This window comes from Wyeomyia smithii, chromosome 2 (assembly GCF_029784165.1).
Source record: "Wyeomyia smithii strain HCP4-BCI-WySm-NY-G18 chromosome 2, ASM2978416v1, whole genome shotgun sequence".
In the NCBI taxonomy this organism is placed as follows: domain Eukaryota; kingdom Metazoa; phylum Arthropoda; class Insecta; order Diptera; family Culicidae; genus Wyeomyia; species Wyeomyia smithii.
In genome coordinates, this window is record NC_073695.1 from 131,861,412 (window position 1) to 131,887,156 (window position 25,745).

Here is a 25,745-nt window from a genome sequence, read left to right on the forward strand (position 1 = left end):
CAAACATACATACAAACATACATACATACATACATACATACATACATACATACATACATACATACATACATACATACATACATACATACATACATACATACATACATACATACATACATACATACATACATACATACATACATACATACATACATACATACATACATACATACATACATACATACATACATACATACATACATACATACATACATACATACATACATACATACATACATACATACATACATACATACATACATACATACATACATACATACATACATACATACATACATACATACATACATACATACATACATACATACATACATACATACATACATACATACATACATACATATATACATACATACATACATACATACATACATACATACATACATACATACATACATACATACATACATACATACATACATACATACATACATACATACATACATACATACATACATACTTACATACATACATACCTACATACCTACATACATACATACATACATACATACATACATACATACATACATACATACATACATACATACATACATACATACATACATACATACATACATACATACATACATACATGCATACAGGCAGAGCTGAATGCCACCACGGGTCGGTAATTGGCGATTACCGAAGGCCACGGAAGTGCTCACTGCTAGCAAGCAGTTCCGGACCATCAGCGGGAGCTAGCCTAGGTCGTGGCGAGATTCAGGCACTGGGCCGCTGAATTCTCGCAAAAGCCACACTGGCCGAAAGCAGCTCCGACGGAGCGAGTAGTGCCGCTCCCACCACCCAAATGCACTATACCACCCATTGGGACTGATGCCAGTAATGTTCCCAATTACGGCAACTGGTCGCATCACTATAGGATAAGAGTCGGATCTCGTTTTCGTACCATGATTTTGGGCTGGCACCTGCGCCGAGCTCCCTTAGTAATGTCGTGTGATAACGGCTTGAAACGGCGAGATTACAACCGGTGCAGGGGTCTCCGTCCCGTAAAACCTGGCAGGCCTTCCAGTACGTTCCGAGTCCATTGCCGGGTGGGAACCCGGCAGGAGTAGGATCAGATGTCTTTTCCTGACTTGCGCCGGTCGGGGGTGTCATAGTTGCCCATAAGGCGCTATGGCAGCCGCCCCTAGCCATGGCCTCACTGCTCCGGCATAGACTACCTTGGGACCATTTAGGCGACTACTCCATTATGGATAAGGATAGCGGCTGGTAGGGGGACCCAATAAACAAAAATGTTGAACTCAAAAACAAAAGAGACGGGTGCGGAGGGGTTACCAAATCCCTTCGCACGAGGTGGCATCCAGCGGTCTCCGCAGAAGAAGGCGGAGACGGATGCGGCGAAGTCTGGAGGTGGAAAAACGGCGAATCCGTCGGTGTCCACACCAGACATCTCGGTAGACGGTCCCTTGCTAGTCAAGGCCGTCGAAAGGTGTATGGACACGCGGCCAAGAGTAGCGGCGCTGTCTGATCAACTCGATGCCATAATCGAGTTCTTGGCGAACAGGCGAAACATCGCTGGCGACCTGAAGCAGAGCCTCCTCCTGCTTCGGAGCACCATTGATGAAGCCAGAAAGGAGCACGAAGAACTCGTAGCTCGGTTGAAGGCGGCCGAGAAAGCGGCCAGGACCGGGAGGGCGACTGCATCTAAGGAGGTGCAGACAGATGCCCCCTCGTTCGCGTCGGTCTGCTCCACGGGGCAGGTCGCTAAGCGAACGAGGCAGTCCCCGGGGGAAACGGCCCCCGGGAACACCAAGAAACGATTGGTCGTGCTACTCCTACGGGAACACACGCCAACCGGTTCAAGGTCCACCGCGGAAAAGGCACAGGTGGAGGCTACGGGCAACCCTTGGACTACCGTAGAGGGTAGGAAGCGTCGGGAAGGTGCGACGCGACATGATGGCGGAGCGGCCAGAGGACCAAAAAAGGTCAAAAAGGCGCGGAGTAGGGGTGATGCCCTCATACTCAAGACGGATGGGTCGAAGTACTCAGAAGTCTTGAAGAAGATGAGGGGGGAAACCCAGCTCAAGGATCTGGGGGCGGATGTGCGGAGTATCCGCCGATCTCGCACTGGCGAGATGATACTTGAGTTCCGGAAGGACGCCAAGAACAAGGGGGCTACCTACAAAACGGTAGCTGAAAAGGTCCTAGGGAAGGAGGTGCAAGTGCGGGCACTCACCTCAGAAGTGACTCTCCAGCTTAAAAACCTGGACGAAATCACTGAGGGGTGCGACATTGCACAAGCCCTAAAAGCGAAGTGCGGGGTGGAGGTGGCTAAGGAGTCAATCCGCCTCCGCAAAGGTCCGGTGGGGACCCAGATAGCTACCTTCCGACTACCGTCGGTGGACGCTAACCTGGCCCTGAAAGAGGGCAAGTTGAAGGTCGGCTGGTCTGTATGTCCTCTGGGCATACTACAGCAACCAGACATTTGCTTCCGGTGCTTTGAGGGCGGACATAAGTCCTGGACCTGCAAGGGGCCCGATAGGAGCCAGCTGTGCAGGCGATGTGGAGGTGCAGGCCATAAAGCAAAGGACTGTGTGGAGTCTCCCAAGTGCATGGTATGTTCCGGGAAACGGGACGCCAAACACTTTATGGGAGGCCCCAGGTGCCCAGCCGGTAAGCCGGCTGCGAAACCACGGGCGTAAGGGTGACGCAACTGAACCTGAACCATTGCTTCGCGGCTCAGCAGCTGCTACACCAAGCAGCCACTGAATCGTTGTCGGACATCGCCGTCATATCGGATCCCTACCGCATCCCTCCTGGAAACGGTAACTGGGTTGCGGATAAGTCCAGTTTGGCGGCCATATGTACGACGAGCAAGTTCCCGGTTCAGGAGGTTGTCTCAACCTCAGAAGAAGGGTACGTAGTTGCTAAGGTAAACGGAGTGTTCTACTGCAGTTGCTATGCTCCGCCACGTTGGTCTATCGAAAGGTTCACCCAGATGGTCGACCTCCTATCCATGGAGCTAACGGGCCTAACGCCGTTGGTGGTGGCGGGCGACTTCAACGCTTGGGCTGTTGAGTGGGGAAGTCGCTTCACGAACCAGAGGGGCCAGATCCTGTTGGGGGCTTTTGCAAAGCTCAACCTAGATCTGGCCAACGTTGGGAACAAAAGTACATTTAGCAGAAATGGTGCGGAGTCGATCATCGACGTGACGTTCTCCAGCCCAGGACTGATCAAGAACTGGAGGGTAGACGATGGCTACACTAATAGCGACCACCAGTCGGTCTGTTATAGTGTAGACAACAACGAGAGGCGGCAAGCGACGGGTAGAGCCAACACTCCGACCGTTCGCGGGTGGAAGACATCGCACTTTGATGCCGAGGTATTCGAAGAGGCAATGAGAAGAGAGCGCGAGGGGGGCAGTTGGCTCCGCCCGACTGCTGACCAACTAGTTGCTATGCTATCGCGGGCGTGCGACGCCACCATGCCTAGGACTCGCCAACCTAGGAATGGAAAGCCACCGGTATACTGGTGGACGGACGCCATAGCCGACCTTCGCAGTGCGTGCCTCCGTGCAAGACGGAGGATGCAGCGTGCGCGAAACGAAGAAGAGAGGACAGAGCGCCGCGCAGCATTCAGTTCGGCAAGATCGATGCTAAAGAGTGCGATAAAGGCCAGCAAGAGGGCCTGCTTCGATAGGCTATGTGCGAGTGCCAATACAAATCCGTGGGGTGACGCCTACAGGATCGTAATGGCCAAGACTAAAGGCGCGCTGGCGCCTGCAGAGCGATCACCAGCGATGCTGGAGCGTATCATCGAGGGACTCTTTCCATGCCACGAGCCAAGTCCTTGGCCTCCGGCAGTCGAGTCTCACGTCCGACGTTCCAGTATCTCAGACATAGACCAGAGATGGTCGGCCAACCTGCCGAGCATCCAATCCGTGAGAGACGGCAGCCGTGCAGAGGTTGTGGATGAGGTAAGGGTTACGAATGAGGAACTCATCGTGATCGCCAAATCCCTAAAGGTGAGCAAGGCACCGGGACCGGATGGTATCCCTAACCTGGCGATCAGGCTGGCGATAAAAACGGCCCCCGGGCTGTTCAGGGCAGTCATGCAGAGGTGCCTGGATGACTGTCTCTTTCCGGACAGGTGGAAGCGGCAGAGACTGGTCTTATTGCCGAAGGCTGGGAAACCGCCAGGGGACCCATCGGCATATAGGCCTATCTGCCTGCTGGACACCGCGGGCAAGGTGCTTGAGAGGATCATCCTCAACAGACTGGTGAGGTACACGGAGGGTGTACACGGTCTGGCAAGTAACCAGTTCGGCTTCCGGAAGGGCAGGTCCACGCTGGACGCAATCTCTTCCGTCATCAAGACGGCGGAGGTAGCAATCCAGCGCAAGAGAAGGGGAATACGCTACTGCGCAATCGTCACGTTCGACGTAAAGAATGCGTTCAATAGTGCCAGTTGGGACTCCATAGCGCTCGCGCCTCGGAGCATCCATGTACCGGTGTCGCTGTACAAGATTCTGGAAAATTATTTCCAGAATCGAGTACTTGTTTACGACACGGAGGATGGTCAGAAGTGCGCCCCAATTACCGCAGGAGTTCCGCAAGGTTCTATCCTGGGCCCAGTGTTGTGGAATGTCATGTATGACGGAGTGTTGAAACTCAAGTTCCCTGTAGGGGTTGTGATCGTCGGCTTTGCAGACGACATAACGCTGGAGGTTTACGGCGAGTCTATCGAGGAGGTCGAGTTGACGGCCGCGCACTGTATACGCGAAGTCGAGGACTGGATGCGCTCCAGGAAACTGGAGCTCGCGCATCATAAGACGGAGGTCACGGTTGTGAACAACCGTAAATCGGAGCAACAGGCGGTGGTCAGAGTCGGAGACTGCACCATCACCTCGAAGCGATCCCTGAAGCTCTTGGGGGTTATGGTGGACGACAAACTCACGTTCGGGAGTCACGTCGACTATGCCTGTAAGAGGGCCTCATCGGCTATTGCAGCACTATCTCGTATGATGTCCAATAGCTCAGCGGTTTATGGCAGCAAGCGAAGACTTCTTGCCAGCGTGGTTTCGTCCATACTTAGGTATGGTGGGCCAGTGTGGTCCAGAGCGCTAGGTACTAACAGTTACCGTGGTAAACTGGAAAGTACCTACAGGCTCATGTGCCTGAGAGTTGCGAGTGCGTATCGTACGGTGTCATACGTTGCAATCTGTGTCTTGTCCGGCATGATGCCTATCAGCATCGCCATCAAGGAGGACAGAGAGTGTTTCGACCAACGTGACACAAGGGGCATACGAGGTACCAGAAGGTCATTCTCGATGCTCCGCTGGCAGCGGGAATGGTCCAACTCCACAAAGGGCAGATGGACGCACCAACTCATACCGGAGATATCCGGCTGGATCGGGAGACGACATGGTGAAGTGAACTTCCACCTGACACAAATCCTGTCAGGCCATGGTTGTTTCAGGCAATATCTGCACAGGTTCGGACACGCGGTGTCCCCCATGTGTCCCGAGTGCGTGGAGGAGGAGGAGACTGCTGAGCATGTCTTCTTCGTATGCCCCCGTTTCGCAAGAGCGAGGAGCAACATGATGGCTGTGAGCGGGCCTGGCACTACTCCGGACAATCTAGTCCGGAGGATGTGCGACGACCCGGACATCTGGAACGCGGTCTGTGCGGCCGCCTCTCAGATTGTTCTGGAGCTGCAACGTGTGTGGCGAGTCAACAACCAACACGCCAGTGGTAGCTAATTACCAGTCTCCAGGTAGTTAGCTAGGAGGTTATAAGAGTAAAGAGGGTGCATCACGCACAAAAGCCACTCCCCGACGTAATACTCAACCGTCGTTCCGGGAAGACCAGGGCTGGAGACTGGAGGGGTTTTAGTGGGTCGGGACAGGGATCAGTAGGTGTCTGGGCGAGTGTAACTACCCCAGCATCTCTCCCCTAGTCTCATCACCACACCCTGAGTTCTCTTCTCAGGTGTCTGTTTGCAGATTTCCCCGCCACCTTTAAAAAAAAAAAAAACATACATACATACATACATACATACATACATACATACATACATACATACATACATACATACATACATTCATACATACATACATACATACATACATACATACATGCATACATACATACATACATACATACATACATACATACATACATACATACATACATACATACATACATACATACATACGTACATACATACATACATACACACATACATACATACATACATGCATACATACATACATACATACATACATACATACATACATACATACATACATACATACATACATACATACATACATACATACATACATACATACATACATACATACATACATACATATATACATACATACATACATACATACATACATACATACATACATACATACATACGTACATACATACATACATACATACATACATACATACATGCATACATACATACATACATACATACATACATACATACATACATACATACATACATACATACATACATACATACATACATACATACATACATACATAGATACATATATACATACATACATACATACATACATACATACATAAATACATACACACACAAACACACACACACACGTACGCACGTTCTGTTTTATAGTTAACTTGAAACATTCCAGTGCGATGCCATAAACATGCTTATGTTAAAACATATTCGGATAGGTTTACATACATATGAGCATTTATGAGCAGTTTCGAGATTTTATCGAGCTAAACCTACTGGTATATTGCACACTTGTATCTTAGTCCACGAGTAGATTTTCTTTGCGATGTGGATTTTGAGCTGTTGGTTTGCCTTTGTCCTAGAAAGGTATAGCATTCACTGCAAAAACTAAAGGTATAAAAGTGCTCAAAAGGGCCGAATGTCGTTTATCACTCGACACAGTTCGACGAGCTGAGCATTTTCTGTATGTGTGTGTGTAACGCTCTCCCAATCTCACTCGATTTTCTCAGAGGTGGCTGAACCGATTTCAATGAAATTAATTGCAAATGAAAGGTCCATAAGATCCTATTGAATTTTATTGTAATTGGATTTCTAATTTAGAGGTTATGTATTAAAATGTAAAAATCACGAAACATCAATATCTCAAAAAATACACGACCGATTTGAACAAAATTAATTTTAAATGACCGGGCTACCAAAAAAAATCGTTACCTTTTGAATTTTATGAAGATTGAACTTATGGTTCAAAAGTTATGAAAAGAAACGTGTTATAGAGACTATTTAATCTCTTTCATGTTTCTCAGAGATGGCTGGACCGATTTTCATAATATCAGTGTCATATGGAAAGTGTTGTTGCCCCATAAGGCCCTATTGATTTTTTTTGCAAACGGATTATTACCTTGCCTGTTATGTTTAAAAATGTGAAATCCAGCTATGAAAAGAGACATATTCCGAAGACTACATAAAATCACTCACTTTGCTCAGAGATAGTTGAACCGATTTCCACAAAATTAGTGTCAAATGAAAGGTCTAGCTGCTTCAAAACACCTTATTGAATTTTGCTGTAATCGGACTGAAACTTCGTCTGTAATGTATCGAAATGCGAAAATCACGAAACTTCATTATCTTAGAAACTACACAACCGATTTGAACAATATTGATATCAGATGAATAGGCTAGTTAAGGGTTAACTGATGAATTATGATTTAACACTAGGGTGGGGCTCATTTTCAAAATTGTTCGCAGGACCTGTTTTCCCAGGCAAAAAGACCTCCTTGGGATTCAATAAGCAACATATAAAAAATCAGTTGAAATTCATTAAGGTCTAGAGGTGGCGCAGAGGGCCTAAAGGTCAAATTTGAAACGAAAGCAATTTTTAAGCAAAACATATACCTATATATATAAACACTTGATTTTGTGACCCTTTTGGGCGTAAATTTTGTCCGTTTTGCGTTACATTTAACCGTTTTTGAAATATTCGCAATTTTAATGTACACTCTTGCAATCTCGGGGTATGTAATTATAAGGAAATGCAAAAGTTGCCTGTATTAGTGAACACGTCATGTTCTCGAATAAATTCTTACAATCGAAATCATTGCTCCTCCCAAAAAAAGGCTGAAGAGAAAGAAAGAGAATGGGAAAAGTGAAACTAAGAAACGTCAGATGCTTGTATTGCTTGTATTTAATTTAAAGAAGCTAGTGAATCTCAAACTTTTGACGTTTCATATTTTCCTTTTTCCCATTCTCTTGCGTTCTCTTCGCTCTCTTTTCGGAGGAATAATCATGTCTTTTGTAATAATATATTCGAGAACATGACGTGTTCACTTATACAGGCTCCTTTTGCATTTCCTCATAATCACATACCCCGAGCTTGCAAGAGTGTACACTGATATTGCGAATCTCAAAAACTGTTAAATGTAACGCAAAACGAACAAAATTTATGTCCAAAAGGGTCACAAAATCAAGTGTGTACCTATATAGGTATATGTTTTGCTTGAAAATTGCTTTCGTTTCACATTTGAGCCCTCTACGTCACCTCTAGACCATGATGAAATTCAACCAATTTTTTATATGTCGCTTATTGCACCCGAAGGAGGTCTTTTTGCCTGGGAAAGCAGGTCCCGCAAAACTTTTTTGAAAATAAGCCCCAACCTATTGAACACGTGGTTTCAAAGTTTGACTGCCCTATACGTTCCCTTTTCATTTGATTATAATCGAACTTAAGCAACCGTTATGTATTAAATTGTTAAAACAACGAAAGTCTATTATCTCAATTATTACACGACTTATTTGAACATAACTAGTGTCATACGAACGAGTCATCTCTCAAACTTACAAATAACAAACTTCATAACAATTTTATATGTGGTTTTCAAAGACTATTCAAAGACTATTCAAAACTATACCTGCTTTGGTCAATATATATGGCCTCAACATATTTTAAATGTGGTATTGTACTATTTGAACGTTCCCGCTATCGCTCGTTATTAAATTGATCGAAATTAAGAGTCATTTCTTTTATTTCGCTATTTCTTAAGCACTAACATTACGTCAAATTTCATATTTTATGCTTCAATTACAACATCAATATCCTATAACCCAAAAAGTGCATATACCTTAATTGAATTTAAGGTAAAACCTCATTGAATCCAAAAATGCCCGACTTCGAATCACCATTCCGAATTTTCGAAAGCAAAAGACTCGAAAATAGTGAATGCGTTCCCTGTGAAAATGCTATTTTATGTTTGCTGTGGTAAAGCAAACATAAAATAGAGTTTTCATAGGGAACGCAATGAGTATTTCCGAGTCTTTTGCTTTTGAAAATTCGAAGTGGTGACTCGAAGTTGGCCATATTTGGATTCAATGAGGTTTCACTTTAAGAGTTCATGTAAATCTATTTTTACAAATAATAAGTTTGAATGAGAATGGCTGGGTCTAACCGCTAGGTGGATTCATTCAGGTTTTTTTTGTTGAAAGCGCTAAACCCTTAAACTAGGGCATTAAATAGGTTTTAACTCTTTTCTCCCACGGCCCCATAGTAACTTTTTCTCGTCTCATCGAGACCTTTCGAACCATATATAACACATTGATATACACCAGAATACCAAGCTTCATACATTTTTGCCCAGTCTCCTTTAGCATGTGAATGTTTTAGGGGTAACAAATAAGTCCTAAATGGTTCGACACCCCTCCCTTTTCTAGAAGGGAGGGGTTCCATACAAAAGAAACACAAATTTCTGCACATCTCGAGAGTTAATCAACTGAATGAAACCAAATTTGGCAGGTGAATATTTTAGAGGTAACAAATATGCGCATCATGGTTTGACACCCCTCCCTCTTCTATAAGGGAGGGGTCCCATACAAATGAAACACAAATTTCGCACAGCTTTAGAACCAATCAAGAAAATACAACCAAATTTGGTATGTGAATGTTTTTAGAGGTAACAAATATGTCCATAATGGTTCGACGCCCCTCCCTCTTCTGTAGCACATGTTTCTGCACAAATTTCTGCACATCTCGCGAACTAATCAACTAAATGGAACCATATTTGGCAGGTCAATGTTTTTGGTGGTAACAAATATGTTTCATAATCGACCTCAGACAACATTTTGGATTGTAAGATGGCAACTTCCGGTTACTGGAAAACAGCCTGAAATGGACGATTTCCATTAAATATGAGTATCTCCGGAAACAGAAAGATGCACAGAAGCTAAAAATTGATCAAGTTTCGTGATTTTCACATTTCTGTACATTACAAACCAAGTTACAGTTCGATTACAGTAAAACTCAATAGGGTGTTATGAGGCAGATAGACTTTTTGACACTAATTTTGTGGAAATTAGTTCAACCATCTCTGATAAGAAAAAAAACGTAGCAATCCAAGCTTCGCGAAAAGACGTCTTTTTTCCGCGTCCGCGTTTTATTGGAAACATTGATGAAATTCGATGGAAAAAGTGAAAATGTGAACATTCGGGATAGGTCCGGCGCCAAGTGAAGAAAAATGAGATTGATCAACGTTGTGCCAGTCATAATCCAGTGGAGTTGCATAGTTCCTGAAGCAGCTATTCCATCCGGTGGCGAAGCGCTATTCCTTGAAAGTACCAACCAATTAGGGAACGGAAACGATGTAATTGTTTGTGTGCGAGTGAAAAAGTAACGAAATGCTTTATTCGCTGCATGCTGACCTATAAGATAAGTGCATTGTGTTAATATTTTCAAAAATGTTTATTTATAATATGAGTGACTGCAAGCGGACATGATAAAAAGTTTTACGTTAAACATTTCTCGTTTGTTTTCGGTGCAGGAATATTTATGTTATAATTTTTTGAAGGTTAGTGCTTTTTAAAGTAGATTTTCCTAAACCCACCCAACTGGTCTCGAGGTGCGATGCTGGCCTGACGGGCCACATGCGTGTGCTCGACTCTCGGCTCGGGAGGGACTGTGGGTGCCGGTGGGATCATGGCGCTACTTGGAGCAAAACTCGTCATACAGCAGACATGTAGAGTCTAAATGAATGCAAAAATGTAAATGTAATTTATTTTTTAAAGTGATACGTTTAAAACAGCACTACTTTTGATCATTTTTGATTATAATTAATCGATCAAACTTTGTTTGTATCTTGGGTGTTTTTTTTTTTTTTTTTTTTTTTCTTTTTTGGATCGAAGTAAACCACGAACGCGAACGGACGCAATTTTTCGCTGTGTCACAATTTGCTCGTTGAATATACTTAAATTTATTGTTCTCGGATAGTGTTTCATAAATGTAATCGTAAACTGAATCAAATCAAAGGTAAAGTTGCTAGTCGAGCAAAAATCAGCCCGGAAATTGTGAATTCAGACTTCAAGTGACTAATAAGCAACTAACTGTGACAATTCTGGTCTATCAGCACCAGGAAAGAGGAAGAAAATTGTGTATGTTATGTAATGGTGTCGAGTTTAGTGCGCTGGACAAGGGTGCTTTTTGGTGCGGCCTCAATTTCAGCTGCAGCCAGGAGCCAGCTCAATTCAAGTGTTTGTTAGAAGTTGAAATCGGTTGTGAAACTTCCGCCTAATCAACCACAGTGTCGGTTAAATATTGTGTGAGAAAAAGTAAGCACAGGCAACAGCCTAAACTTATTCCCAATCTGATCCGAATGACATAGGTGAGAGCGTTCCTTTCATATTTTATTATATTTTTCTTTAAATGCTGGAGGATTCGATCAATGGGATAGTGAACAAGCAGTCTATTCGTGTTCGCGTGCATTTAATATTTAGAAGTAGCCATTTTGGGATAAAATTCATGGAGTCGAAACTAAACCACGGTTAGAAGTAGAGTTTGAATACCCGGCTTCACGCGTATTGTTCTACACAAAATAGCGTTAGTGATAGAGACCCCCATTGGATCATAATTTGTTAACAGTGACTAAACAAAATAGCTAAAGTTGTTTTGGTAAACATGCACATGGATTATGAGAGTTTGAAATGTAAGTTTTGCTACTAACTAGAATCGATGCAACTATTTTTCGATTTTTCTAGCTTTTGAATAGTCGTTTTGAATATTATTTTATAATTATGGCTAGTTTGGCGTTTTGTTCGCAAATTTGGATGCATGGAATTTCGCCAATTTTTGTATTTGAAAGGCGACTCTTGCGTAGACAAACAAAAGAAAATCGACGTGAAACGCCGCGTCCATACGCGTCCACATCGGTAGAAAGGAATAGAGCGGTCGTGCATGATGCTTCGGTTCTGCCTTAAAGTCAGGAAATCGCTTTTTAAGAACAGACGAATGTCGTTAGTCGACCTGTTAAGCAGAAAGCCATATCTCCGGGTGACCGAATATCTACCGTTATAATTTTCGGTATAAAGAGGGTCCTTCACGAAGAAACGATAGAAGTGGCGAGACGTTAACGTGGACTCAACTCCAGTAGTTTTCGTAAAATCGTGTAGTCAGCTGAGATAAATCAATGGGAGATACGTTTCGGTAGTTGTATAAGGACTTCATAAACAGATGTCCGAATGTCACGTCGATACCTTCCATGAGTTCGTGTTTTCTACAGATAGATTATCAACGCGATGTAGTTTTCGGTATAACCTCTTGGAGGAAACAATAGAAGTGTCGAGACGTTAACGTGGATAGAACTTTCGTAGCTCTCGTAACATTGTGTAGTCGGCTGAGATACACCAATGGGAGACTCTCTTCGGTAGTTGCATGATGATTTGTTGAGGGAATGTTCGAATATTTTAGTCTGTATTAATTTAATCGCAGTTCCGGTATTCTCGCGTGCCCTTTTTTCGGTGGTACATCAAACAGAACGAGTTCGAATCGCGTAATAATTTTCGCGGAGGTTAATATGAACTTGTAGGCGCGATATTTGCTATGACCCCGGTACCCGAATTCAGCGCATCGTTTACCAAAACGAAATCTGCTGCAAACCCTACCCTTTTCTCCAACATCCCAGTGATTTCTCGTGGAAGTGCAGAGGTGTTCTCGGCTTCCAATAAAGCGAGTATCACGTCAACATATTCCCATACACACTCCTTCTTTGACCTGCATTCGGATGCGGCCGGCGCTGGTATTGCCTAACATAAAGATAAGATCACCAGTTTTTACACATTGAGGATGAATGTTAGTCCCAAACATCACCCATTGGTTCTCTGTGTAATTACAGCTGATCTGGCAATAACGGAGTAGCAACCGCGGGCGGTCAATCATGCTCATGCTCATGCTCATTAGTTCAACCATCTCTGATAAAAGCGAAAAAGTCCAATTAGAATCGCTGAGAAACATAAGTAAGATTAAACAGTCTTCAGAACACGTTTCATTTCATAACTTCTGAACCACAAGTTCAATCTTTATAAAATTCAAAAGTTAAGGTTATTTCAGGTAGCCCGTTCATTCAAAACCAATTTTGTTCAAATCGGTTGTGTGGTTTTAGAGATAAAGATGTTTCATGATTTTTACATTTTGATACATAACCTCTAAACTAAAAATCCGATTACAATGAAATTGAATAGAGTCTTATGGGACAACAAAACATTTCATTTGCAATTATTTTAATGAAAATCGGTCCAGCCGTCTCTGAGAAAAGTGAGTGAGAATAAAAATCTGCACATACACACACACACACATACACATACACACATACACACACACATACACACACACGCATACAGAAAATTCTCAGCTCATCGAGATGAGTCGAGTGATATATGCCATTTGGCGCTTTGGAGCACTTTTATATCTTCGGTTTTGCAAGTAATTGCTATACTTTTCTAGGAGAAAGGTAAAAATACCGTAGTCCAACGTCATGCGTTCGTGTTTTGAATACCAACCTCTTATTTTCCACCAAACTCGAACCCGATCCGTACCCGACATTTGAAAAAATTAAACCCGAACCCGATGGGTCTACTGTGCGCAAGAAAAAAAAAAGAAAGATATTGTCATGGCTACACCACTAAGACATCGTACGGTCTCGCACTACATCATCTATCAAAACATTTCTACCCATGTACAGTATCCCAGTTTCAGGCCATCTGCCTCATTTATTTGCCCTAAACCTGCTGCAACCTTCACCAGTTCCTCAAGGTAAAATCTGCTTAAAAGAAACAAGAGTTTAGGCTGTTGAAACTTTTAAAGAAAAGCAGCACGCGTTATGCAAGAACTTACTGAACAAGACTTCCAGCACTGTTTCAAATAACGAAAAATTTACGTCGACTTTTCGGATGCATCTCTTGATACTACCGATCAACTGTTTGCAGTTACTTGTTCTCTAATTGTTTTTGTACACCAAAGATCTCAGAATTCCGAAGTAGTTATATATAAATTTAACAGTATAGTCGAGTCCCTATACAACAATGAAAGTATTTCTTACTGTAATATAGCCAGTCCGTGATCGGTGACACAGATATTCCGCATTTGAACACATTTTGCTGCGATCCCAGTATCATGGCTGTTACATAACCACCATAACCCCAGCCCCACACTCCAACTCTTGTTTCATCCAAAAATTTCAGTGTATCGAGAAGATGCCTAAAACGAAACAAAAAAGTTTGTCATGATATATATATATATATATATATATATATATATATATATATATATATATATATATATATATTTATATATATATATATATATATATATATATATATATATATATATATATATATATATATATATATATATATATATATATATATATCTATATATATATATATATATATATATATATATATATATATATATATATATATATATATATATATATATATATATATATATATATATATATATATATATATATATATATATATATATATATATATATATATATATATATATATATATATATATATATATATATATATATATATATATATATATATATATATATATATATACAGGGTTTATAGCATTTTTGTAGAACATTTCGACTTTCTAAGAATCGTTTTCAGGTTGCCCAAACGTGATTTATGGAAGGAAAAATGACTTTTTCAAGCTACAAACCCACTTTTCTGCACTTTTTTCAAATCTGTTCTGTTGTTAAACTTTTCCATATATTTTTTTATTTTTATGGGGTTGTTTTTGAATATTTTTCATGGTTTGGTTCAGCATCGCATTCAATTATTTGACTCACAGAGCCCATTGAACATCACAAAGTAGTGAATTTTCTCATAATTTCCAGATAAACCCTTCAAAAAAAAATATTAAAAATTTTTTTGATCAAGAACTAAAATTTTTTTACTGCAAAGCGGGATTCAAAACAAAAATTTACTAGAAAAACCTAAAATAATCCACCTAGCGGTCAGACCCAGCCTTTCTCATTCAAACTTTCATTTGTAAAAATAGATTTACATGAACGCTTCAATCCAATAAATGTATATTCACTCTTTAGGTTCTAAAATATTGATGTTACAATCTATACATATAAAAATGCAGTTCGGTCTGTCTGTCTGTCTTTCTGATCCATATAGGCTCGAAAACTACCGAACCGAGCGACGTCAAAATTTGTATGAGGGGTTTTTGGTGCCGATAAATGTTCTTATGATAGTTTGAGACCCCTCCCTCTTCTGGAAGGGAGGGGTCCCATACAAATGAAACATAACTTTCTGCACAACTCAAAAATAAACCAAGCAAATGAAACTGAATTTGACATGTGGATATTTCAAGAGGTAACAAATATGTCCATAATGGTTGTACGCCCCTCCCTTTCCTGGAAAGGAGGGGTTCCATACAAATGAAACACAAATTTCTGCGCATCTCGAGAACTAATCAACTAAATGGAACCAAATTTGGCAAGTAAATGTTTTAAGTGGTTTTTAATTACCCCTGACGAAGTTGCTAACGCTACCTGCAGTCTGAAACAGTCATTCTCCCCTGGACCAGATGGTATTCCTGCTATTCTTTTGAAAAAAAAAAAAATGCATCGAAAATTTAAAATTTCATTTTTCACTTCATACGGAGGATTTGTCGCTGATTACCCTGGAGTGATCCTGATAATCTACCGCCCTACGAAAACCTCTGTTTATTGATTGGTATCGCACCTCTTGAACAACGACGCAAGGATATTATGGCTAGAACAGCACACAAAATTTTGACAAGTGGTTATGATTGCCCAGCTCTTCTGACTATGCTTCAGCTGCATTGCCCTCTTCGCCCGCAACGCCATCACCGACTATTGCAGTTGAATGCGCACCGCACGAACTAGGGCCTATTGAACCTATGGCCTATTGAACCTATGAACCTATTCGTCGAATGGCTTCAGCTTATAATCTTAACGATAATTTTAATTTTTAATGTTAGTTCTACTATTTTACATTGTAAGTGATGTCCTATTGTAGGATTTATGTTTGACTTGTAACTGCTATGTATTTGTGCGAAAAAGATGTTGGGTTTATATGCCGGCTTGAAATCTGCCTCTCACGCATATCAAGGCGGCTTTTCCCAGCCACAAACACTTTTATTTTAGTATAACTTCATTAAAACTACAAGTCGGATAAACAGAAAATAAATAAAAATAAAATAATAATAATAATAATAATCTATATAAGTTAACGTATGATGGTCTTCGAACGTGTTTTTAAAAAGAAAATTTAACCAAACCGTTTGATTGTACGAATAAGACTGATTTTGTATTCAATAATTGGCCCTATGCTTGGTCCCTAACGTGGCGTGCGGTTATAAACTGCTTATGTCTGGACGATTGCTGAGGCATTCGAAATGCTGATGCAGTGATATGCTGTTGGTTCGATCGATCGATCGAAGTTGTTCTTGCTGATGGTGCAGCCGTTCAATCGGTGCACCATAGGTGATGATGTGGTGTTCCACTTGGTGGATTTTGTCGATTGTCACCGTGGCTGGTTGACCGGATGGCACTTGGTCTAACTTCTGATGAGCTGGCTTAAGCAAAAGTGGAAGTCGTTGTTCGATGACGATGACTAGATGGATCTTTTCAGGAGTGTGCGGGGATGTGGGTGATAACTACTCTCCCCCCAATGGAGATTCGTCTCGAATCTCGAGCTTTCCTCTTCGGGTTTGAATTGTATGGTGTTAGCGATCTTATCGAGGTGTTCTATAATCTGTCCGATGATTTCTTCGGTGTATTCGACGGGGATGCTAGAATTGGAAATGTGGTCGTTGGTTGTTGTAAAGATGAACTTCTGCGTGTTTTGTTGGGGTTGCAGGTGCTGGGTCTTCTGGAGATTTATGATAGATCTGAGTATTATCTGTGGAGAGGGAAGATTGCTTGCTTTTTGTATTAGCACATGAGTTTACCTCCGCAGATGTATCTCGTTGTGTGATGCACCATCCAAGCTGTTTCTTCCTGGTCCGAATTGCTACTCCCAGGGTCATGGCTACGAATAGGATCAGGAATCCAGTCGTGGTGTGTTGTAGTGTTGTATGGTCTCTTCGTAACTTTGTGATATGATCCAGATTTGTAGTTCTCAACAGGTTTACTTGTTGGAGATCGGGTTTGTTGAGAACTACCGTTGGTTGAAAATTCACTCCGATTGTTGAAATTGTTCTGATGTTGTGATAATCAGTTGTCTTTCTGTCGTCGTATTTGATTCCGTTGATTGAAACTGAGCAATTTGGGTAACTGATTGATAAGGCTCCAGCTATCTGTCGGGATTTTATGTTGCAGTCCGAATCTAAGAGGACTGGTTGAACAGCATTTCTTATGATCAGTGTGTGGTCGTCGATCGGCTTGATGTCCATTTCGTTGCGATGTTCTTCGTAGGGACAGGATGCGTTGATTCCTCGCAATGCGTTGTCTATACAACCGTCGCCTGTTATGTTTAAAATCTCCTGTCTTTTACAAATTCTATAATTTTCGACAATTGTACAATCATTTTTTACAGCAAATGTTTGCGTTTTACTCAAAACGGCTAAGTTATAAGATGTTGATATAGTTCTATTAAAGATTGGAAGGTTTCAAATTTGATGTATTGGAAGTGTTCTGATAAGAAGATAAGGATTTTGATAATGAATATTATTTTTGAATTTTCATGATGTGTTTATATGCTGAGGAATTCATAAATTTGATCGATGTTATTAATAGGGATATTTTGTTTTTCTAACTTCTTTAAAATAAACTCCGTTTCGTTATCATTCAGTATAGCTCTGGATAAAATTCCTATTCTTAATAACAGTATAATTTCAAAAATGTCCCTAAGTTGGTTATTTAGTAAATAGTAAATAGTATATAGTAAATAGAGATTAAGTAAATAGTAAATAGAGATTAAGAAAAATATCATGAACTATTCCCTTGAGGTGGTTTTCATACATCGCGTTGGCGTTATTGACATTTTTTGAGATTCTTCTTAAGACTTCAATTTGGTTCTCGTTAACATGTTGGATTAAGTCGTTGATTTTTGTTTCGGATTGTTGGTTGATTCTAATTTGTCGGTTATTATTGTCAGTAAGTGAGTTGGTCTCGATTTTAGAATTCTTGATAGCCTGTCGAATCAATTGTAAGTCGTTATCATCTAAATTTCCTGTTATTGATTTAATAAATGTTCCTAAAGGGTTTAAAATTCCTCTCTTTTGTCTACGAGTGGGTTTTAATTGGTCGTAGTTGTCGGAAATTTGTTTAGTCCTGATGTCCAACATTTTGCGATATTGTTCGGTGAAATTGTGTCGTTCAAATTGGTGTATTGTGTATTTAAGTGTCGTACAACTGGTTTCGAATTTTTCCAAGTGCACGATGTGGAGATGGAAATGTTGCGTTGTGATAATTTTTGCTTCTCTCTCGCTGAATGCTATTATTCCCTCGTGTCGCGAGAGGTCTGTGATCGTCACTTCAGCCATAGCGTCAAGGGCTAACCTGGAATAGAAAAACTTTTGAGTTTCTTTCTTAGATATGTTTTTGTTTGCTAAAAAAAGGAATATTTTAATTTATTATTTCCGCTGTCTCCTTATCTTGGTCTTATGGATTTTCCTTCCTTGATCGTCGATTAGTGTTTTGTGCCGATTTCTCCTCACTAAATGTTGCCGGTACTCTCTTACCTTACTTTTTACTCCTTGATGAGTTATGTAAACAGTTTCATTAGGTTGAAGGATCGGTTCAGGTTCTTTATTTTTATTGTGGAATTCTAGGTCTTTTTTCTGTTTTCTTTTAAGGTTTTGTATAGCTTCGTCATAAATTTTATTTCTTTTTTCAATTATTTCCGCCATATCTACAGGTCTTGTGTCACCTTCTTTTATTCCATAGAAAATTTCCTTTTTGTTGAAGTGTGAATGGTATCATTGTATAAGCCAATACTTATACGAAAAATGTCTTTTTTGTTTAAACCTACATGTTTGTCTTTGATGCATCGAAATATTTCACTTATTGTGGAGTGGAAACGCTCAACGATTCCATTGACTTCACTTTTATTCGAGGGTGTGAAATGTATTTCGATGCCTAACTCTTCTAGCATACTTCTAACTTCAATTGATTTAATGGCCGTTCATCGTCGCTAACTATGAGCTTTGGCACCCCATAAGTTGAAATTAACTTAGTCAATCCTGACCGTATGTCGGGTATCGATCTGGATTTGATTGGTTTGAAAATTCCAAATTTGGATAATTTATCCACTGCTAAAGAAAAATATTTGGATTACAAATGTAGATGTCGATATGCACTATGTCCAGGGGCTTTTGAGGAATTGGTGTTTTCGATAAATAAAGTTTGTATGGGTGTCTTTCATATTTTGCGATTTTGCAAGTTACGCACAAGGTTGCGTATCTTCTTATTTTAAATTTAATTTTTGGAAAGAAATATCTTTGACTAATTGATGCAAGATTTTCCTATATTCCTCTGTGAGCTCTGGTGTGTGTAGAGTCAATAATTTCGTTTTGTTCCTCGTCTGTTCTAAGATCTATCAGAAACTTTTGGGAAATGACAACTTGAAACGTCTTTACTCGGGAGAAATAATTTTCATAAACTATTTGGATGGTGTTCATGAGATTTTCTGGGCAATAGATGCAATTTACTCTTTTGGGGTCGGTGAACTCTTCGAAAATCTTTAAAATTGTTGGTACTCCAAAGTGTATTTTTGTAAATGTATGTCTGAGAATTTTGGGAAATATTTGATCTCCAGTGCGTTCGCTTTCATTTTGATCAATTTTAATTATAATTTGGTTGGAAAAAGCGTTCACTGGCTTTTCGGTGCATGGAATAAATTCCGAGTCGTCAGTGTTAGCAAAGAGTTGAGTAGCAGCATCTGATGAAAAATCGTCTTGTTCTTCATTGTGATTTAATTCGTTCTGAATTCTTGAAAGGCCGTCAGCAACCACATTTTGCTTTCCGTCACGATATCTAATATCGTATGTGTAGTCTAACAAAGCTATCATCCATCTAGCGGTTTTACTTGATGGATCTTTCAAATTTACAGCGCAAGTGGGTGGCTTGTGATCTGTATGCAGGATGAATTTGTAGCCGAGAAGGTATGGTCGAAAGTATTTGGCTAGTAACTCCTTTTCAATGGTGGAGTATTTTTCTTCGGTTCGGCTGAGTGTTCTCGATGCAAAAGCCACAGGCTTATCTTTACCAATTGGACCTCGGGACAGAACAGCTCCTATCGCATAATTAGATGCATCTGTTGTTAGTACGAAGGGTTTTTCAAAATCTGGGTGTACAAGGATAGCACTGCTAGAGAGAATTTGCTTGCATTTATTAAATGCTTTGAGAAACTCTGGGGTGTGTTCTACTTTTTCACTTTTTCGCAGACATTGTGTTAGAGGTTTTGTAATTCGGCTAAAATCTTGCATAAATTTTCTGTAATATCCTAAAGTTCCTAAGAAAGATTTAATATCTTTTTCAGTTTTAGGGGTTGGCCAGTTTTAGATAGCTATAATTTTTTCTGGATTCGGTTTTACCCCTTCTTCGTTGACTACGTGTCCGAGGAAAGAAACTTCTTTCTTTAAAAACTCACACTTATCGAGTTGTATTTTCAAATTAGCTTTTTTAAGAGCTGTGTAACTTTTCGTAGGTTGGTACAATGTTCCTGAAGACTGTAACTGAAAACGATAATGTCATCCATATAGACTAAACAGATGACTCCAGTCAGTCCTACGAGTATGGTATTCATGGTTCTTTGAAATGTCACTGGGGCGTTTTTCAACCCAAACGGCATTCTTAGATATTCGTAATGGCCGTTCTGAGTAGAAAACGCTGTTTTTTGAATATCGTCGGGGTCCATAAGAATTTGATAAAACCCTGAGGCTAAGTTTAGGGTGGTAAAGTATCTACTTCTCCCTAATTTATCTAAGATATCTGTGATGTTTGGAATTGGGAATTTGTCGTCTATGGTTTTTGTGTTGAGCTTCCTATAGTCGACAACTATTCTCCATTTCTGTATACCAGCGGCGTCAATTTTCTTTGGAACAACCCAAATGGGTGAATTCCATGGAGAGGTAGATGGTCTAATTATATTTTCTCTTAACATTTTTTTTATCTGCTTACATATCTCTTCTTTATGACAATGAGGATATCTGTAGCTTTTTGATAGACTGGTATTTCATCATTTGTTATGATTTTATATTTAACTGCATTGGTGGTTGTTGGAGGTTCATTATCGAGATGAAAAGCTCCTTGATTATCGTTCACCACGGCTAATAAATTATCTTTTTCTTCAGTATTTAAATGATCTAATCGAAGCTGATCGATGAGCTTCTTAAATCTGCTTGGTTGAGTTTCTGTGAAATTAAGCTCGTTTTCTAGCAAACAGCATTCAAAATTGTTAAGGGTGACCTCGAACGGGTATGTTAACGAAAGTGTTTGCGAATTTTTTGCATTATTGCGCAGGTTAACAAACGCTTTAAAATTGTTTGCATGGTATAATCCTGCAGATTATACATGGTTTGCATGGTTTTTTCAGATACTGGTATTTCAATATTATGAATAGATTCTTCAGAAATTTCTTTGTGGAAGGGCTCTGGGTATTTTTTATACATTTTAAGTTTTGTTCCAAGTATGGTGAGAGTATTATCGTTTGTGTCGATTTTTGATTTCAGCTCTTGAAGTGTTTCGTATCCGATTTATCCGTGGAAAAAATTGTGAAAATTAAAAACGTGAAATGTAAATGTTTTAGCTGTTAATTCTGGAAAAGGATTGAAGTCAACGTAACTATCTATCATATGTTTTCCGTGCAGTTTTAAGTTTTAGTGCATTTTTCACTAATCTTGGGCATAAATAATTCTTGTTCGCGCCAGTATCTATTAAAAGTTTCAACTCGAAATTTTGGCGAGTTGGAATTTTTATATGAGGAAAAAAATTTTTATTGTTTAGCTGGGAGATTTTGGATTTGTCTCCAACTGGAAATTTATTCGTTCGTCCGATTCTTGTGTGTTATTTGTTCCTACATCATCGGTTTGAGGTTCGATTTCAGGATCGTATTCTACATGCGAGTAATTGTTTGTGTCTGTGTCTGGGATTTCGGAGTAGTATTCCGTGGGATATTTGGTCATGTTGTAATCGTTGTAATATTCATTTTGGGTTTCTTGTTCTATATTTCTTAGTTCAGTAATTCTTGCTGGTCTTGGTGGTATAGCGGGAACAAATTGGTTTCTCTGCATAGTTCTTGTAGAATAGTTGTTTTGTGGTCTATTGACGTAATAAACGTATTTAGACCGGATTGATCTATCAACTTCTATAGGTTCGGGAGCTGGAAGAGCTTTTTGAGGACGGTTAACGTTTGAATTATTGTTTTGCTGTGGAGGTGCAAAACGAGGCATAAAATTTTATCTAGTTAGAGGTGTTTGATATTGGGGCTGTTGCCGATTGAAAAACATTTGAGATCTTGGTGGATATCCATAAAATGAAGGTTGTGGAAATTGATGGGGTTGAAATTGTGGTTGAACTATGGGTTGATGATTTTGAAATTTTGGAGGAAATTTCCCTGGTTTTGTTATGTTTGATCTGTTTGAACCGCGTTTATTACGAACGTTTCTTTCGTCAATTGCGATGTCAAAGGCTTGTTTTATTGTTTTTGGCTGTCTAACCCGAATATGTCCTCCCACTGGTTCTTCTAGACCGGCCAAGAAAACTTGAAGTGCGTTCTCTTGGTGGGTAAGAATTCGATCTGTTTCACGGTTTCGATTTCGGTGGACATGTTAGCGTTATTAATTAATAGAGACAACAAATTTTGAATGCTTCCAAAAAATTGTTCGATTGAATGGGTTTGTTCGATTTGAAATACACTAAATTCGCTTTTTACGCGGGGATACGTGCCGCGTAAAAAAAAACCGCGTAAATTCCGGAATCCGCGTAAAAAACCACGTAAATTCTGGAATCCACGTAAAAAGAACCGCGTAAATTCCGGAATCCGCGTAAAAAAACGCGTAAATTCCGGAATACGCGTAAAAACCGCATAAATTCCGGAATCCGCGTTAAAAAACTGCGTAAATTCCTGAATCCGCATAAAAAAAGCCGCGTAAAATCAAACCTGCGTAAAAAAACCGCGTAAAAAGCGACCTTAGTGTAATTGTTGTGTGAGGGTAACGGAGTCGCGTCTATCATTGTAGTATGCGATTAAATTTGATTTGATTTCATCCCAATTAAGAGCAGTACCGTAAGTTTCTAGCACTTGATCGGCGTCATTGGTGATTTTGGCTATAATTACCTGAAGCTATATTTTCTCGAATGGTGTATTTTTCAATGGTTCAATAAATGGTATTAGATTTTCAACTGATCTTATGAAGCGATGTAATTTCATCGGGTTTCCATCAAACAGTTGCAGTTCGCGTACCGCTTGAGGTGTCTGTAAAGATTTCATGATTTTATCCGCTTGCTCAAACATACTGTTTGTTTCAGCTATTCTGTTTTCCTCGTTATTCAAGTGCGCATTTCTGTTGGGTAGAAGTAAAGGATCCATTCTGTGCCGAACACGCATCAGTACTGGACGTGTTTGGTGATCGGTCCGATATAGTATAAAACAAAAGACGTGTGAACAAGTGTTGGCATTGTTTGCCTGGTCAAGTGAAATAAATCCGGGTTCAAGGTCGTGCCTTTGTGCAACTGTTTCGCATCGTGACTGCCAGCTGGTGCGTAAGCCGATTTGGCTGCTGGCTGGATTGTGCTACAGCAGTGGACGAGACACAAACGAGGAAAAAGAAGAAGCCATCAGTGTCAGCGAGTTGTATCGCTGTGTGGAGTGATCTCACACCTGGCTCGCTGCTGGTGGCTGTTTGGTGCTGCTGTATTGGTGCTGCTGGCTGTAACGGCTGCTACTTCGAACGATCGGACAACCAACCTTACTGGAAGGGAGAAATAAAAAGGTACGTGTTCTTGTCAGCGCTAGTGCGCTAGACTTAGCGCGATGGATGTAGATCCCTCGCCTCCCGCGCCACCATCCCCGAACCCCTCTGACCCTGACCCTTCTGTTACCCCCTCCCCTGTTCATTCTTCAGTCCCCCCTCGCCCCAGGCTTTACCCAGACGGAGCCCAGGGCAGCTATACTGTTTATTTTCGGCCAAAGGCAGGACCGAAATCAAAAAAGTTGAACCTCTTGCAGATCTCTAAAGACCTGACGAAGGAGTACAAGGGCGTGACCGAAATTTCCAAGGTCCGGCCTAACAAGCTCCGTGTCGTGGTCGGTAACCTGAAAGAGGCCAACGATATAGCTTGCTCTGAGCTCTTCACACGCGAGTATCGCGTTTACATACCCGCACGAGACGTGGAGATCGACGGTGTCATAACCGATTCGAGTCTGTCCGTCGAGTGTATACTGCAAAGTGCCAAAGGGTGCTTTAAGAACAAAACGTGTCCCGAAGTAAAGGTGCTCGACTGCAAGCAATTGCGGTCAGCATCGATCATCGGTGGCAAAACAGTATACACTCCGTCAGACTCGTTTCGAGTTACGTTCGCCGGGTCTGCACTACCAAGCCACGTCTCGATCCACCGGGTTCGTCTCCCTGTGAGGCTCTACGTGCCCCGCGTCATGAACTGCCTGAATTGCAAGCAGTTAGGCCATACAGCCGCCTACTGCTGCAATAAGGCACGTTGTGGCAAGTGTGGGGAGTCTCATGCGGAAGATTCTTGCAGTGTTAACGCTGAAAAGTGTATTCACTGCGGAGAAAATCTGCATGAGCTCTCGACATGTGCGGTGTACATGCAGCGCAGGGATAAAATAAAACGGTCTCTCAAAGAGCGTTCAAAGCGTTCCTACGCTGACATGCTGAAGAAGACCGTTACCACTTCTCCCGTTACTTCGAACCCCTTCGATCTGTTGTCCTCTGATGAAACCGATTCTGACGATTCACCAGCGGGAACATCTTATGCCAATCCTGGGGAGTCTAGAAAGAGGAAAAATATTTCCTCTCCTAAACTTCCCAGAAAAGGTCCTAAGATTTCTCAAAGTGAAATGAAAGTTACAAACAAACCAAACAGTGCTGCGGAAAAACCGAAGCAAACTCCTCCTGGGCTGGCAAATTTAAAGTCCCAGAAGGAGTTCCCAGCACTGCCAGGAGCATCTAAAACCCCAGTTGCTCCTTTTACACTCCCAGTTGATGAAACAAACTCTGGATTAGTGAAATTTTCTGACATTGTGGACTGGATTTTTGAAACTTTCAATGTACCCGATCCAATTAAAATTTTTCTTACAGCATTCCTCCCAACAGTTAGATCATTTTTGAAGCAGTTGACTGCCCAATGGCCTCTCCTTGCAGCGATTGTATCCTTCGATGCCTAATTCAACTGCGTATATGAAGGATTCTATCTCTGTCTTACAGTGGAATTGTAGAAGTATTTTACCAAAAATTGATTCGTTTAAAGTTTTGATAAATAAAAACAAATGCG

The 25,745-nt window shown here is 40.9% G+C and overlaps 1 protein-coding gene across 1 annotated transcript; it reads right to left on the reverse strand.

Annotated features, from left to right (window-relative positions):
- Positions 1-16,387: 16,387 nt before the first annotated feature.
- Positions 16,388-19,864, reverse strand: LOC129723823 (uncharacterized). The gene is made up of 2 exons (XM_055678277.1): positions 17,240-19,864; positions 16,388-17,160 (listed from the first exon to the last, which is right to left on the reverse strand). Exons 1-2 carry the CDS (start codon positions 17,681-17,683, stop codon positions 16,903-16,905), a joined length of 702 nt encoding a protein of 233 aa, XP_055534252.1. The 5' UTR covers positions 17,684-19,864; the 3' UTR covers positions 16,388-16,902.
- Positions 19,865-25,745: the final 5,881 nt, after the last annotated feature.

What these genes read in the sequence shown, in the direction of transcription:
- LOC129723823 (XM_055678277.1), bottom strand. Translation starts at nt 17,683, where the DNA reads ATGGACATCAAGCCGATCGACGACCACACACTGATCATAAGAAATGCT. An exon ending in AACGAGATACATCTGCGGAG is followed by an intron (nt 17,161 to 17,239) that starts GTAAACTCATGT and finishes ATAAATCTCCAG; the next exon opens with AAGACCCAGCACCTGCAACC.